General features: G+C 46.1%; 1 protein-coding gene across 4 annotated transcripts in view; it reads left to right on the top strand.

Annotated features, from left to right (window-relative positions):
- rasgrf1 (Ras protein specific guanine nucleotide releasing factor 1) overlaps nucleotides 1-17,177 on the top strand; it is a 206,352-nt gene that overhangs the window by 157,333 nt on the left and 31,842 nt on the right. For all 4 annotated transcript variants that reach the window (XM_047822463.1, XM_027174727.2, XM_047822462.1 and 1 more), the window contains exon 15: nucleotides 3,088-3,458. In XM_047822463.1, coding sequence (XP_047678419.1) covers nucleotides 3,088-3,458 — 371 coding nt within the window. The remainder of the gene's footprint in view (nucleotides 1-3,087; nucleotides 3,459-17,177) is intronic.

The raw sequence follows: 17,177 nt of genomic DNA, 5'->3' as shown, positions 1-17,177 counted from the left end.
TCCACTATGAATTCTACATTGTATTAGAAGGTGCTTGAGGAATATTTGAGACCATCTGTCAAAAAATTAAACTGGACCTTTCAACATGAGAATATCAGAATGGCCATGTCAAAGCCCAGATGTAAATCCTATTAAAATCATGTGGAGTGATTTGAAACAGACTGGGCCTGCAAGATACCCCTCAAGCACACAGCTGAAAGAATTCTGCATTGAGAAGTGGGGGAAACTTAATATTAGTTGACTGATGCAAGATGAATGTATGTATCTTAGCTTGGCAATATTTTTAAGGTGGAAGAAGGCTGTTTTTGTAATATGCGTGATATAATTTTCAAAACGCAGGTTACTGTCTAATATAACAACCAGGTCTTTTACTGTTGAGTTAGTAGTAACAGTACTTCCCTCTAAATGGAAGTTGAATTGTGAGAGCTACAGTGTACTGGTTTTTGTAACAATGAGTAATATTTCTCTTTCATCACATTTTTATATCTTTAACGCACTCGGTTAACCTGGACAATTTAGATATTTCATCTGGTTTTGATGAAATATACAACTGGTTATCTTCAGCATAACAATAGAAGGTAATCCCATGCCTTCTAATGATGTTTCCAGAAGGAAGCATGTATATTGTGAATGATGTAATATGAGTGATGCTATGCTAGCAATAAATTGTGATAAATTGGAGGATTCTCCATTTAAATCTACAAAATGGTATCTAAGATATGATGGGGCCAGAAACCTGAATGAACCTCTTCAAAGATATTGTTCTCCTACTAGAAGGAGCACAGTTAAACAGACACAACAATATTTTGGACATAAATGGAAGTTCTAAATGGATCTGTAATTTGATAGTTTATTAGGATCTAAATTAGGTTTCTTAATGAGTGGGATTTAGGGACATGACCTAAAGATAACGAGGAGTTAATAATACTGAGAAGAGTCTCACCAGCTGTATGTAAGACTTCTTCCAGTAATTTAGTTGGAATGGGGTATAGCAAACATTTATCTGCAGTAATAAGGTAATATAGTTCTTCCTGTCCTATACTTGTAAGGTACTGTAGTTGTAAGTGTAGAGCTTTAGGTGTGACTGGATCATGAGAAGCTGTCACGGGTTGAATGTCAACTATTTTGTTCCTGATACCCTTTAATTTTACCAGTGAACAATCTTATGTCCTCACTACTGAATTGTGATGGAATAGTGTTTTCAGATCTGATTTTTTTGCTAAATAAAAGCCTTGGATTGTTTTGGTTATTTTCTATGAGTTTGCTCAGGTGCTTAGGCTGCTATAGCTGGACATACTGTCCTTGTAATCATTTGTACAAACCTCTAGTTTACTTTTTCCTCCACTTTTGCACAAGGTTACAGGTTGCTTTCTTAAGGGCCTGACTATGACTATTATACCGTGCAGGTGTTTTATCTCTAAACTTACAGTGTCTAATGTGCTAATGAAGTGCCTATACTATTAGTCATTTCATTTGGATCATTTGCGTTTAAGGGTATAGATCAGGCAGATAGACAGACCAGGCAGGTTATTTGTGAATCTGTCATTAGTGGTCAGAATAAAAGTTCTACCGAGTCGATAACTTGGTGAGACACGATTAATCTGTTCTATGGGTAGCGTGTACAGTATGAGGTAATGGTCTGTGATGTCACCACTTTGAGGTATGATATCTATATCAGTGACATCTATTCTGTGCGATAATATTAAATGTAGCATGATTAAGATGATGAGTTGGTCTAGTGATGTATTGTTTAAGCCCAAATGAGTTTATTAATGTGAGTCCTAAAATATTGTTTGTATTGTCAATGTGAACATTAAAATGTCCTACAATTAATACTTTATCAAAATGAACCAAAAGGTCTGAAAGAAAATCTGCAAAATCTCTAAAAAAAATTAGCGTCAGGCCCTGGGGGACTATACATGGTTGCTAGTGCAAAAGATGGCATGATTTTTTTTTCTTCTCTATATCTGTATTAAGTGAATGTACATGGGACAGGTGAATGTCCATCCTGGAAGATTCCAGCAATGGGCCTGCCCCAACTGGGCCTGCTTTATCTGTAGGTCACGGATCTGCTTCTCATTGGCTCCAGCTCTAATTCCACAGTGTGCATCTTGAGTGTGTCCTTACCTACACCCAAGGGCAAGTAAAGCATAGGTAATTGGTGTGAGGGGGTGTAAACAACTAGCGGCAACCAGGCTAGAGATGCTAATTGGCTCACCAGCTAGAAGCGGATACTCAGAAAAATAAATAAAATCATCAGTATCAAAAAGCATTTCGAGCGAGTATATTTTAAGATACTATCGACGATGTGTTCACACTTTGCAAGAAGGAAAATGTTCTAGTTTAAACTTAAAATGAATCCAAATAAAAACCAAATCCAAATACTCAGCTAAGCAAATATATGCTTAGTGTACTTTCTCGTTTTCCATGTCTTGTCTACCATTCCAGACCTTACAGCTTCCTGACCTCAATATGATTGAGCCATTTTGGGGATATCTCAAACTTGCAGTATTTGCAAGACAACCAAAAAATTTGCAGGAACTGGAGTCATTTTGCCAAGAAGAATGGGCAGCTATACCACCTGAGAAAATTAAGGACCTCATGCACACTTATTACAAAATACTGAATGCCATCATTGATGCTAAATGGGCAATACACGATATTAAGAACTAAAGGTATGCAAACTTTGGAACAGGGATTATTTCCTTATTTTATAAATAATTGATTATTTTGTCATTATGTTATGCCTTACATGTTAACTTGAGTCCTATAAGTAATGAAATAATTTTGTTTTACCTTCTCACTCACATTTTATTTAAAAATGGTACACATCTTGCAAATTCTCCCAAGGTATGCAAACTTTTGGGCACTATATGTGTTATATATAAAATGTGTGTTGCATCTCTACAATACATTTCCAGACACTGTGGTACTTCGTTCTCTTCCAAGTTCCATAATGACTATTGCTTAATTATGCTTATGATGTTTTTTAAAATTCTTAGTAAACATTTATGAATATGAAATATATCTATTTTCTTTCTTTCTCTCTCTCTTTATTTCTCTTCTCCTCTCTTTCTGACTGTACAGCTCTTTAGAGCTGTTCTTCGCCAGCAGCCAGAATACTAAGCTGCTATATGGTGAACCACCCAAGTCACCTCGTGCCAGCCGTAAGTTCTCTTCACCTCCTCCACTGGCCCTTGGCAAGACATCTTCTCCCAACCGGCGCCGCAAGCTCTCACTCAACATCCCCATCATCACAGGTGGCAAGGCATTGGACCTTGCTGCACTTACTTGTTCCTCCAATGGATATGCAAGCATGTACTCCACCATTACACCTTTCAGCAAGACCACACTGGATATCAACAAGCTCTATGTGTCCAGCCCAATTACAAGCAAAATCACAGATGAGGCTGAAGGCAAATCTGAGCGAGCAGAGGAGCCCTCCCTTGGTAGACAGGGTGAGTGTACAGTATATGCCAGAACAAATTTAACTGAGTCTTTAACTAAGGATTAGATTGTATTTTGTATTCTTTTGTATGTTTGTTGCAAAGAGTTGCTGTAAGTAAACTGCATGGAAATTCATACACTCCTGTTTTCTACACTGCAAAAAAAAGTAGGGGACAGTGAATGTCTTGAATACGGACGAATTTATCTTCACATTAAATCAGAAAAATCTTATGAATCAAAATAAACCTTTTTCAACCTAGGCCTCCAGCCTATTTTTGAGACTTTTGCTTGAAAATGACATGCTCAATTTAAAATGAGTTTATCTAATTTGTATTTGAATAATTTTGGTTCCAAAATAAAGGTAGCACATGTAAGATAGCTTAAAAAAAAATAAGTATATATATTGGATATACCAGGTCAGTGTAAGAGAAGATGGAACACAGCAAAAAATAATAATAATAAAACTTCCACCTGACAACATTTTACAATTTTAGAAAGTATATCTCTTTGAATTCATGCAATTAATCTATGTTATAACATCTCATCATTAACTGTTTCAAGTTTAATTTATATATTGTGAAGCCAAGGTATTATAGAAAGGATTTTGTTGAAGAATGTTTAGAAACACTCTCCAGTGACATGTTGGCACACTGCTGTATCTGAGTTTCCTCAGCTACTAAACAATAAAACTGAAATTATTTGATTTATTGGTGTTCATCCCACCCAAATATAACTATATATTTTTTTTGTGTTTTTTTTTAAAAGCCTTCATACACAATTATACAATTGTCTTATACAATTGTTACAATTATCTGCATCAGGCTACAGTTTCAATTGTCTGCATACTTATCCAAGCAAAAAAAGTGTTTTTTTTATTTTTTTTTTATTCTGTAGATAACTGCTTCATTTAATTTAAAGGTCTGAGACATTTACATGGGATTTAAATGTTGGTTTGTTTCCAAACATAGTTTTCTGGAGATTTGCTTGGCTGATTTGGATGCTTCACCTGCCTATAGAAATATTTCAGGAAATAGATTCAAATGCAAGCCTCAATTTCACATCATTCAAAGCAAAATCCAATAGTAAGTCAAAAAAAGTTGATGCCCCATTGCCTTCTTTGTTTTGTAAGCTTCTCCCAGACACAGAATGGAGCGCAGGCAACAGCCAATAGTTTTTTTTTAGTGACACAGATATGTTTACAAGAAACAAGTGGAGTTTTTTTTATTGGAATATGATTTATAATGTCAGATCAAAAGATCAATTTAAGAGCAAATTTAGTGTTATGATTTTTGCACTAACTGACACCTGGATATCTCCACAGATCACCACTACACCTCTGTTTCCCTTTTTTCCCTTCTATTTGGTCCCCTAGGAGAATTTCTAGAAGAAATGGACACACTGCTCAATGCTTTTCCCATCTGACAGCACCCCTCTGACAGTGCTTGGTGATTTCCACCTCCATTCTGACAAGCATTAGTCTTCTTGCATCCTGACTCTTCTGGAATCCTTCTCCCTGATGTTCAATAGCTGGCTCCCCACACACAATGGAGGAAATGTCCTGGACCAGGTTTTCACCTGTCCTTCCCCAGCTACAGACATGACTGCCACCACATTTCATATCTCTGATCGTCACCTAGTATTCTTCACTATCACTCTCCCTATCCTACCTAAAAGCTTTTAGCATTTCTCTCTTTCCCATCGTATCATCCACTCTATATCCCCTTCCTCTGTAGCTTCTGTCATTCTTTCTCCTTCTCCTCCCTAACATTGGACCACAGAAACTTTCCTCTCTCCTCTTTTCTCAACAATGGACCTTCTCTGTACTCTGTCCAGTAAACCCAAGAAGACTTCTTGTTCTGCTTCTTGGTTATCAGATGTGTTGTGCAGCAATCAAATAAAACTTCCCTTTTGGCTGTCTATGAGAAACTACATGCCGTTAGATCAACCAAGTGATGTCCTCATCCTCCTCAACATGGATTCTCTTACCACTGCTATTCTTTTGCCACTCAAATTATATTCTCCTTTCCTTCCTCGGATAGCATGGCTTGTGTGTAGATCTCCACAGATCACATCGAAATTCAATCCCAGCAAAACTGAACTGCAGGTCAACCCAGGTCATTCATCCTCATGTCAGGATCTTGCAGTATCCCTATATAACAATCTGGTGTCTCCTTCAGTCATGGCTCACAACCTTAGAGTAACCATGGAGAATGAACTGTTCTTTTCCTTTCATGTTGCTAATGTGATGTGCTCATTTTGTTTTCTTTACAATCAATTCCAAACTTAACAGGTAGCCAGTGTGGAGATGATACAATTGGGGTTATAAGATCATATTTTCTTGTCCTGGTAAGAACTCTGGCAGCTGCATTCTGGAGTAACTGTAGCCTATTTATTAAAGATGCAGGACAACCACCTAGTAATGCATTACAATAGTCTAGTCTAGAGGTCAGGAATGCATGAACTAGCTTTTCAACATCAGAAACAGACAGGATGTTTCTCAGCTTGGCAATATTTCCATGGTGGAAGAAGGCTGTTTTTGTAGTATGGGCGATATGATTTTCAAAAGACAAGTTGATGTCTAATATAACACCCAGGTCTTTCACTGTTGAGCTACTAGTAAAAGTACATCATTCTAAATGGAAGCTGAATTGTGAGAGCTTCTGTGTACATTTACATTTATGGCATTTAGAAGACACCCTTATCCAGAGTGACTTACAACTGAGCAACTGAGGGTTAAGGGCCTTGCTCGGGGGCCCAGCAGTGGCAGCTTGGTGGACCTGGGGTTTGAACACATGACTTTCCGATCAGTAGCCCAACATCTGAGCTACCAGCACTGTACTGGTTTTTGGACCGATAAGTAGTATTTCTGTCTTATAAAAAGTACAATAACAGAAAATTATAGCTCATCCAATCTTGGTTAATTTGGACAATTCAGCTATTTCACCTTGTTTTGATGAGATGTATAACTGTGTATCGTAAGCATATCAATGGAAATTAATCCAATGTCTTCTAATAATGTTCCCAAATGGAAGCATGTATATCGAGAAAAGCAGGGGTCCAAGGATCCAAGGATGCATAATTAACTGGCAATAAACTGGAGTATTCACCATTTAATTCTACAAAATGATATTGATCAGACAGGTAGGGTCTAAACCAACTTAAAGCCTGTCCATGAATACCTGTGTAATTTTGTAAGCGATCTAGAACAATGTTATGATCTATAGTGTCGAATGCAGCACTAAGGTCAAGTAGAACTAACAGGGACAAACAGTCTTGGTCTGAAGCTAGGTACAAGTCATTTGTAACTTTAACAAGTGCTGTTTCTGTTCTATGATGAGGCCTGAAACCTGACTGACACACTTCAAAGATATTGTTCTCCTGTAAGAAGGAGCACAGTTGAGCAGACACAACCTTTTCTAGTATTTTTATACATAAATGGAAGATGTGAAATAGGTCTGTAATTCGATAGTTCATTAGGATCTAGATTAGGTTTCTTAATGAGTGGTTTAACTTGAAAGATTTAGGGATGTAACCTAAAGACAGCGAGGAGTTAACAATATTAAGAAGAGGCTCACCAGCTTTATATAACACTTCTTTCAGTAATTTAGTTGAAATGGGGTATAGTGAACAAGTTGTTGATTTAGCTGTAGTAATAAGCTTATCTAACTCTTCCTGTCCTGTACTTGTAAAGCACTTTAGGTGAGCCTGGGTCACAAGGTGCTCTCACATGTTGAACATCACCTATTTTTGTCCAGATACTTTTAATTTTATCAATGAAGAATCTTATAAAATCCTCACTACTGAACTGTGATGGAATAGTGTGTTCACATTTCTGTTTTTTTAGTTAATCTAGCCACTGTGCTAAATAAATACCTGGTATTGTTCTGGTTATTTTCTGGTTATTTTCTGAGTTTGCTCAGGTGCTCAGCCCTAGCAGCTTTTAGAGCCTGTCTATATCTGGACATACTGTCCTTTTATGCAATTCTAAAAACCTCTAATTTAGTTTTCCTCCACTTTCGCTCGAGGTTACAGATTTCTTTCTTGTGACCATGACTATTATACCACAGTGCAGGTGTTTTGTCTCTAACCTTCTTTAATCAGATAGGGGCAACAGTGTCTAATGTGCGAGTGAGTATAGCACCTATGCTGTTACTCATTACATCTAGATCGTTTGTGTTTAAGGGTACTGTAAGAAGTCCAGACAGATCAGGCAGGTTATTTGTGAATCTGTCTTTAGTGGTCAGAATAATAGTTCTACTGAGTCGGTAACGTGGTGAGACATAGTTTGTCTGTTCTGGGATATCATCACTTTGAGGTATGTTATCTATATCAGTGACATCTATTCTTTGTGATATTATTAAATCTAGTGTGTGATTAAGACGATGTGTTGCTCTAGTGAAGTTTTGTTTAAGCCCAAATGAGTTTATTAGGTCCATAAATGTGAGTCCTAAAGCATCATTTGTATTGTCAATGTGAATGTTAAAGTCGCCTACAATTAATGTTTTATCAAAGTTAACCAATAGATCCAAAAGAACATCTGCAAACTCTCTAAGAAAGTCAGTGTAGGGCCCTGGGGGTCTATACACAGTCGCTATAGCAAAAGACATCATGGATTTTTTCGTGTGCATGTGCAAGAGTGTAACATTAAGAACAAGCACTTCAAAAGAATTAAATCTATACTGTGTTCTCTGAGTAACAGTAAGGAAATCACTAAAGATAGTGGCAACACCACCTCCACGACCAGTCTGACGAGGCTCATGCTTATAGATATATCCTGATGCTGTAGACTCATTTAGACTAATGTAATCATTTGGTTTAATCCAAGTTTCGATAAGGCATAATGCAGTAAGGCTATTTTCTGAGATGATTTCATTTACAATAAGTGCTTTGGGTGAGAGTGATCTAATGTTCAGAAGCCCAAACTTTAGGAACTGTTTTTGTTTGTTTCTTTGGCATTTTTCTGGTCTAAGTACAGTAAGCTTATTTTGAGAACTTCTCATGCATTTACTTTTTGATCTCACAGACACAGTTTCTATAGGATGAGCTATGTGTGCATTTGTATCAATGTGACAAGGTGAAGGATCGCTATTAAAATTTAGATTTAAATCATAGTTTACCAGTTAGGTGGTGTGCAGCACCGTGGAGATGTGGTCTGAGAGGATCTCCGCTCCAACTCTGCTGGGGTGCAGAGTTGCATAACATAAATGCTATGTTTAAGTAAACAAGACCTATGGTTAAAAGTACACCAATCCCACAATTAGTCATGGTTGTGGAGCTGTTATGTTTTATGGCTGTGTGAACTCCAGTGACACAGGGAAGTTAATAAAAATTGATGGCAAGATGAATTCAGCCTGTTATCAGAAAATACTGGAAGACAATTTGCATTCTACAGCATGAAAGCCCCTCATGGGAAGCCCTTGGCGGTAACCCTTCAGCGTTTACAGCAGAAAAAGTTTCTGGAGTGACCATCACAGTCTCCTGACTTCAATATCACTGAACCACTTTGGGGAGATCTCAAACATGCAATATGTGCAAGAAAACCATAATATTTACAGAAAAATAAATATTAAAAGTTTTTTTAAGGACATCATGCACAGTTATTACAAAAGACTGCATGCCATTATTTATTATTTATACTTAAGGGGGCAATACATGATATCAAAAACTAAAGGTATGCACAGGGATTATTTCCTTATTTTCTTTTTTATGATTTGTTTTTATGATTGTGCCATTGTTATGACTTAAATATTTCCTTGAGTCCTATAAGTGTAATGTGTCTGTCTGTGTTTTCCCCTTGTTTCTGTCTGCCGTCTCTCCCTGATGTTAATTGTTGACCCCGCCCACCTATCTGTTACCATGGACACTAATTACATTCATTCTCTTCCCCAGGTGTTTTGTCTTAGTCCTTGTCTGTCTCTGTTTTGTGATTGGTTCTCGTTCTCCATATATACTCTGTCTGTTCACTTCAATGTTGTTGGTCATTTTTGGTGTTGGTGTGTGCATGTCCATGTCCCCGTTTCCTGTTTGTTCCGCGTTGCCTGCCTGTTTGTTTGTGTTTTGTTTATTAAAACCCGTAAACTGCGTTTGGATCCTCACCCGCTTTTGTTTCACCGTGTCACATCGTGACAGAGGTGAGTCGTTGTTGGCGTTTGGTGTATTCTGTTGTCTGTTCCTGTTCCTGGTCAGTGTTCTGACCTGTTTTGCCCGCCTTTTTCTGTTTTGTTTATTAAATTGGTAAAACTGCATTTGGATCCTCACTTGCCTTTGTCTCACCATGTCACATCGTGACAGAACGACCAACCTCCAATGGATCCAGCAGAACTCCTGTTTTGCCTACGTCAGGAGGACGCCCCAGTTGAGGAGTACACGGAGGTATTCTTGGACCTGTGCAGCGAGGTCAATTTCGATGAGAAGGCGCTCAAAGACATTTTTAAGCACGGACTAAGGGAGATCCTGCGGTATTTGATGCCGTCTACCAGAGAAATAAAGACATTCTCGGAGTTCGTCAACTTGGCGTTGCTCCTGGACGGGTCCACGCTGAGCGTGAGCACTGTAGAGACGGAAGCCGGCCGTAAGTATTTTTTGGGGGGGGGGGCAGCAAGCATCGGGATCCGTGGGCCACAGAGTGGAATCAGCCACGGACGCCCGAATGCTCCACAGTGCCTCCGCCCAGACCAGTCCCGTGCACATCCGTGATTGAGCCAGTTCCCATGGCTACCGTACCGGCGAGCTCGGCTGAGGTCCGTGCTAACCGGCTGGTCTCCAAACTGGCGGATACCCCGATGAGGTCGGCTCGGGCGGCCGGCATCCCTAAGCCGCCAGCTGGACCAGCCGGGTTGCCGGAACCAGCCGTGTCGCCGGAACCGACCGGGTCGACGGAACCTGCCGAACCGACCGGGTCGACGGAACCGACCGGGTCGACGGAACCTGCCGAACCGACCGGGTCGGCGGAACTGACCGGGTCGACGGAACTGACCGGGTCGGCGGAACCTGCCGAACCGACCGGGTCGACGGGACCGACCGGGTCGATGGAACCTGCCGAACCGACCGGGTCGACGGAACCGACCGGGTCGATGGAACCTGCCGAACCGACCGGGTCGACGGAACCGACCGGGTCGATGGAACCTGCCGAACCGACCGGGTCGACGGAACTGACCGGGCCGAAGGAACCTGCCGAACCGACCGGGTCGACGGAACTGACCGGGCCGAAGGAACCTGCCGAACCGTCCGGGTCGACGGAACCGACCGGGTCGACGGAACCTGCGGAACCGACCGGGTCGACGGAACCTGCCGAACCGACCGGGTCGACGGAACCGGCCGAGCTGACGGAACCAGCCGAATCGGCCGGGTCGACCGAAATGACTGAGTCAGAGGACGCGGTCGACATCATGACACCCAGACTACCTGAACTCTCTGCCTGGCCTGAACCTATGCATGTTTCTGTTTTCCTGTGTTTTGCTTCGCTGGACTTGCCAGCCCTTCTACCTCCTGTCCCTGTTCATAGGCCCAAAGCACCACCCTGGCTGCCAACTCCGTTCCGGTCTCTGGCTCCGCCTCCAGCACCACCCTGGTCCCCGGTCCTGCTCTGGTCTCTGGCTCCGCCTCCAGCACCACCCTGGTCTCCGGTCCTGCTCTGGTCTCTAGCTCCGCCTCCAGCACCACCCTGGTCTCCGGTCCTGCTCTGGTCTTTGGCTCCGCCTCCAGCACCACCCTGGTCTCTGGTCCTGCTTTGGCCTCCGGCTCCGCCTCCAGCACCACCCTGGTCTCCGGTCCTGCTCTGGTCTCTGGCTCCGCCTCCAGCACCACCCTGGTCTCCGGTCCTGCTCTGGTCTCTGGCTCTGCCTCCGGCACCACCCTGGCCTCCTGCTCTGCCGGCGCCGCCCTGGCCTCCTGCTCTGCCGGCGCCGCCCTGGCCTCCTGCTCTGCCGGCGCCGCCCTGGCCTCCTGCTCTGCCGGCGCCGCCCTGGCCTCCTGTTCTCCCGGCGCCGCCCTGGCCTCCTGTTCTCCCGGCGCCGCCCTGGCCTCCGGCTCTGCCGGCGCCGCCCTGGCCTCCGGCTCTGCCGGCGCCGCCCCGGCCCCCGGCTCGGCTGGCGCCACCCCGGCCTCCTGCTCGGCGGGCGCCACCACTACACGAACCCGACCCGCCCTCCCACCCTGGTTGCGCCTTCGCTCCACTCGCCTGAACTGGGTTTTGTGGACTTGGGAGCGTCTGGAAGCCGCTCGTAGGGGGGGGGCTCTGTAATGTGTCTGTCTGTGTTTTCCCCTTGTTTCTGTCTGCCGTCTCTCCCTGATGTTAATTGTTGACCCCGCCCACCTATCTGTTACCATGGACACTAATTACATTCATTCTCTTCCCCAGGTGTTTTGTCTTAGTCCTTGTCTGTCTCTGTTTTGTGATTGGTTCTCGTTCTCCATATATACTCTGTCTGTTCACTTCAATGTTGTTGGTCGTTTTTGGTGTTGGTGTGTGCATGTCCATGTCCCCGTTTCCTGTTTGTTCCGCGTTGCCTGCCTGTTTGTTTGTGTTTTGTTTATTAAAACCCGTAAACTGCGTTTGGATCCTCACCCGCTTTTGTTTCACCGTGTCACATCGTGACAATAAGAAATTAAATGAATTTGTTTTGCCTTTTCAGTCATGTTTTCTTTAAAAAATATTACACATCTTGTTTGCATGTATGCAAATTTTGAGCACAACTCTATGTCCAATTTTGGGCTTTGCAGAATAAAAAGCTTGCTAATCAAGAAAGAGATTGGGAAAGATGAGTTTCTCAGATTTACCTGAGACTGTCATGGGTAAGAAAGTACAGCCTTCAGAATTACCTTCATCAATTCTGTGAATTTATTTATCTGTTCCTAAAAACACAACTTTCAATATCTAGCCATTTTCTCCTTAACCTCCTAAGACAGGAGCTTTGGTTTGGCCTTGCATTTTAGATGCAATGTGATGTCCACGTATGTGGACACCAGGTTGTAGGAGGTTAAAGGTAATCGGAAACCACATAAGTATTTCTTTCCAACTTCAACAATCATTAATAGAGTAATTTACAGCCAGATATTGCCAATGAAAGGCACATGATTATTTAATCATCTAGAAGTCTGTCTCTCTAAACCTAAAATCAAATGAAAGTATTAGTGTATGCATAACTTTTTTAATCCACTTGCTCCTTAAAAAGTCAAAAATAGATTAGAGAATGAACTTGAGAGCAATGGGCTTTTGGACCACACACAAATGAGGACAGAGTCACACAGAGACAATATTGCTGAGTTTCAGTAGTGTACTTAATCTGAATTCCTCTGACACTTCGGATTTTAGGGCAAGCACTTTGTTGTGCAGAAACCCTTCACTCATTGACTTTATGCTGTATGTTTGTGCTAAGATCCTGAACATTAGAAATATTCATCAACAAATGCAATGTATGCCCCTACATACAAAAAGTGTTTTCCCCTTACTGATTTTGTATTTTTTGCACATTTATCACACTTTAATGTTTTTGATCAACAAACAAATTTAACCCTTCTGCAGACCTTGGGTCTATTTGACTCATCTGGAAAGTTTAATGAGTCATAACTACACCAGGTTACGTATGTAACCCGGTTCCCTGAGAGGGGAACGAGACGCTGCGTCAGTGCTGACGCTATGGGAATGCTTCTTTGAGGAAGTTGTGTCTGAAGCTCTGTGTGCACACACGCCATTTAATGGCTCGGAAAGGACACGTGACGGAGTTAATTACTCGCCAGTAAGTCCATATAAGGGCATCTACGTCACGCTGCTCCAGCTCTCTTTGTCTGAAGGAAGCGCGAACGGATGCCTGGGGCGTGGCCAGCAACGCAGCGTCTCGTTCCCCTCTCAGGGAACCGGGTTACATACGTAACCTGGTGTAGTTCCCTTTCGAGGGAACTCGATGCTGCGTCAGTGCTGACGCTATGGGAATGCCAATACCCACGCCGCCACGCACCAGTCGATGACTGCGCCAGAGGCCGTGAGAGAGCACGAGCAGACTGGGAACAGCACATCATAGGCCCCGCAGTACCTGGGACCCTGGAGTGGGGTCCAAGTCCAGGTCATGATAAAGGTGATAAAGGTGTGCGGAGAGGACCATCCTGCCGCAGCACAAATATCTTCAATGGGGACACCCCTGGCCAAGGCACTGGATGAGGCGATACCCCTAGTGGAGTGGGCCCTGATGCCAAGAGGTGAGGCATGACCGCGCACCTCATAGGCCTGAGTAATGGCCTCCACCACCCAGTGCGCCAGGCGCTGTTTGGAAACTGGATTACCCCTATTCCGGCCCCCAAAACAGACAAAAAGGGCAGAGGAGTTACGCCACGAGCTAGAGCGGTGGACGTAAGTCCTCAGGGCCCTTACCGGGCAAAGCAAGTGCAGCCTCTCCTGCTCCGCCGACTCATGGGGCGGGGGACAGTAGGCTTGCAGGATGATTGGACATCCCGCCATCCTGGGCACCTTAGGGACATATCCTGGCCTGGGGTGCAGGATAGCCTTGGACATACCGGGGGCAAACTCTAGGCAGGCGGGGGCGATCGACAAAGCCTGCAAATCCCCGACTCTCCTGAGAGAGGCCAAGGCAAGAAGCAGGGCAGACTTCAGGGTCAGAAACTTCTCAGAGGCTGACTCCAAGGGCTCAAAGGGGGCTTCCAACAGCCCCTCCAGGACCACGGAGAGGTCCCAGGAAGGAAGGCGTGGCCTAGAGGAAGGCCTCAGCCACCTGACACCACGCAGAAAGCGAGAGACCAAAGGGTGCCTACCCAAGGAGGCCCCAAGGACAGGTTCGTGGTTCGCGGCAACTGCGGCCACGTACACCTTTAGAGTAGAAGGGGACAGGCCCCGAGAAAAGCAAGACTGCAGGAACTCCAGCACTGTACCAACCGGGCAGTGAACTGGATCCTGAGAGTGCTCGTCACACCAGAGGCGGAAAAGCCTCCACTTCAGAGCATACAGTTTCCTAGTGGAGGGAGCCCTAGCATTCAGCAGAGTCTCTGTCACCTCAGTTGAGAGGCCTGCGTCTAGGAGCTGGTCCCCCTCAGGGGCCAGACCCAAAGCTTCCACATCTCGGGGCGGGGGTGATGAATTGCCCCCTGCGCCTGAGAGAGGAGATCCCTCCTGACGGGAACCTCCCATGGAGTGCCCTAAAGGAGGGAGACTAGGTCCATGAACCAAACCCGAGCGGGCCAACGGGGGGCAACTAGGAGAAGGTTGACCCGGTCGTGGCGCACTCTGGCTAGGACTTGCGGGAGCAGAGCTACCGGGGGAAAGGCGTACAGACGGAGCCTCGGCCACGTCCATACCAGGGCATCCAGGCCCAACGGGGCCAGGTGAGAGAGGGAGAACCACAGCGGACAGTGGGTCGACTCCTCTGAGGCGAACAAATCCACTTCCGCCCGGCCGAAAATCTGCCAGATTCGCTTCACCACGTGAGGGTGAAGACACCACTCCCCGGGCCTTAGCACCTGCCTCGACAGGAAGTCTGCCTCCCGATTTACACGCCCTGGGATAAAAACCGCTCTTAGCGAAAGAAACCTGGTCTCTGCCCAGAGCAGAATCTGCCACGCCAACCTGAACAGGGGGCGTGAACGCAGACTGCCCTGATGGTTGATATAGGACACCACTCATCTCCAGGCAATTTATGTGCCATGAGAGACAGGGGCTCTCCCATAGACCCTGGGCCGGGCGGCCATCTAAGGCTGCGCCCCAGCCCGAAAGCGAGGCGTCCGTCGAAAGAGTCCTGCGACGGTGACACGCCCCTAGAATGGGACCCAAGGCCAAAAACCGGGGTCTTTTCCACATAAGGAGGGTACGAAGCCCACGGCGCGTAACCCGTATAACCCTGAGGGGATGCCTGCGAGGATGAAAGCCCGCCCCCTTGAGCCAGAGCTGGAATGGCCTCATGTGAAGCAGACCCAAAGGAATAACGTTGGCTGCTGCTGACATGAGTCCGAGCACCCTCTGTGCCTCGGCAACAGAGAGGCTGCGGCCTAGCCGAATAGCTTTCACCGCCGACAAGATGGAGGCCACCCGGGTGGGAGACAGATGTGCCCGCATCGTGGTGGAGTCCCAAACCACCCCCAGAAAGGTGGTTCTCTGAGAAGGAGAAAGCACACACTTTCCTGGGTTCAGCCTGAGTCCTAAGGACCTCATGTGGGCAAGCACAGCATCTCGATGCCTGGCTGCCATAGCCTCCGACTGGGCAAGAATGAGCCAGTCGTCCAGGTAGTTCAGTACACGGATGCCCTGGAGACGCAATGGTGCCAGGGCAGCATCTATGCACTTCGTGAACGTGCGTGGTGAAAGGGCAAGGCCAAAAGGAAGGACACGATACTGGTACGCTTCGCCCCCGAAAGCGAACCTGAGGAACTTCCTGTGCTCCGGCAGAATGCTTATGTGGAAATAAGCATCCTTGAGGTCGATCGTGACAAACCAGTCCTCGGATCTGATCTGGGACACGATCATCTTGAGCGTGAGCATCTTGAACTTGTAAGTCTTCAGAGTACAGTTCAGAGCCCGCAGGTCCAGAATTGTCCTTCTTGGGAACAACAAAATATCGGCTGTAAAAGCCGGAGTCCCGCTCTGGGAGGGGAACATGCTCTATGGCCCCTTTCTCCAGGAGTGAGAGGAGTTCCTCCCGGAGGAACGCCGCCTGGTGCCCGCCCACATTTGTGGGCAACACACCCTGGAAACACGGAGGACGTGAGGAAAACTGGATCCTGTACCCTCTTTCCACAGTATTCAGGACCCACTGAGACACCCCTGGCAGAAGTTTCCACGCTGCCAGGCTGCCTGACAGTGGCGTCAAACTTGTGCAGACCTCCCGGGCGCCCTGAAACAGCGCACCGGCAGGCGCGAACTCGGGAAGATCTGCACAAGAAAGGGGAGCCGACACAGGCCCCACTGCCCCCCGAAACGACAAAGGCGGCGGGGCTGGCAGTAGGGGGAGCGTCTCTGAATAGGGCGCTCCCAGGAGCCCCTGCCCTCGGGCATCAGGACTCCTTCATGGCCCGCTTGGCTGAGAGGACAGACCTAAGGTCCTCTCTCACCGGACGGGTCCGGGTCCGGGCATGTGAACCGGCCTCCCTAGTTTTAGACAGGGGGGCTCGGGCCGCCACACTAGCTCTTCTCACTGCCCTGAGTGAGCTAGAAGGGGGGGGGGCGGCTAGATGATGGCCCAGGCTGCTCCCCGCGGCGAGGGAGAAACTCCTTGAACGCCGCTGACTGGCGTTTCACCTCCTGATGCCTGTCGACGACAGTACTAACTGCGTCGCCGAACAAGCCCTGAGGTGAAACTGGGGCATCCAGGAGAAAGGACTTATCCTTCACCCTTATGCCTGTCAAATTAAGCCACAAGTGCCTCTCCGCGGCAACCAGCGCAGCCATAGTACGGCCTATAGAGCGGGCCGTCTGCTTCGTGGCACGGAGCGCGAGATCAGTGGCGCGGCGGAGCTCGGACACCGCCTGAGGTCCCAGCCCTTCACCGCCATCCAGCTCTGCTAGCAGATCAGCCTGGTAGGCCTGCAAGACCACCATGGTGTGCAGCGCTGCACCCGCTTGACCCGCTGCCTCATAGGCCTTACCCACAATGGCCGAAGTGGTCCTACATGGCTTGGATGGAAGGGCAGGTCTTCTCCATGCGGGCGATGCAGGGGAGAGATAACTGGCTAGCGTCTCTTCAACCCTCGGCATCGTCCTATACCCATGGTCTTCAAGCCCATTAATGGCT

The sequence above is a fragment of the Tachysurus fulvidraco genome, chromosome 13 (assembly GCF_022655615.1).
Source record: "Tachysurus fulvidraco isolate hzauxx_2018 chromosome 13, HZAU_PFXX_2.0, whole genome shotgun sequence".
NCBI classification, from domain to species: domain Eukaryota; kingdom Metazoa; phylum Chordata; class Actinopteri; order Siluriformes; family Bagridae; genus Tachysurus; species Tachysurus fulvidraco.
Note: the sequence above shows the minus strand (reverse complement) of the source record. Positions and strands in the feature narration are given on the sequence as shown.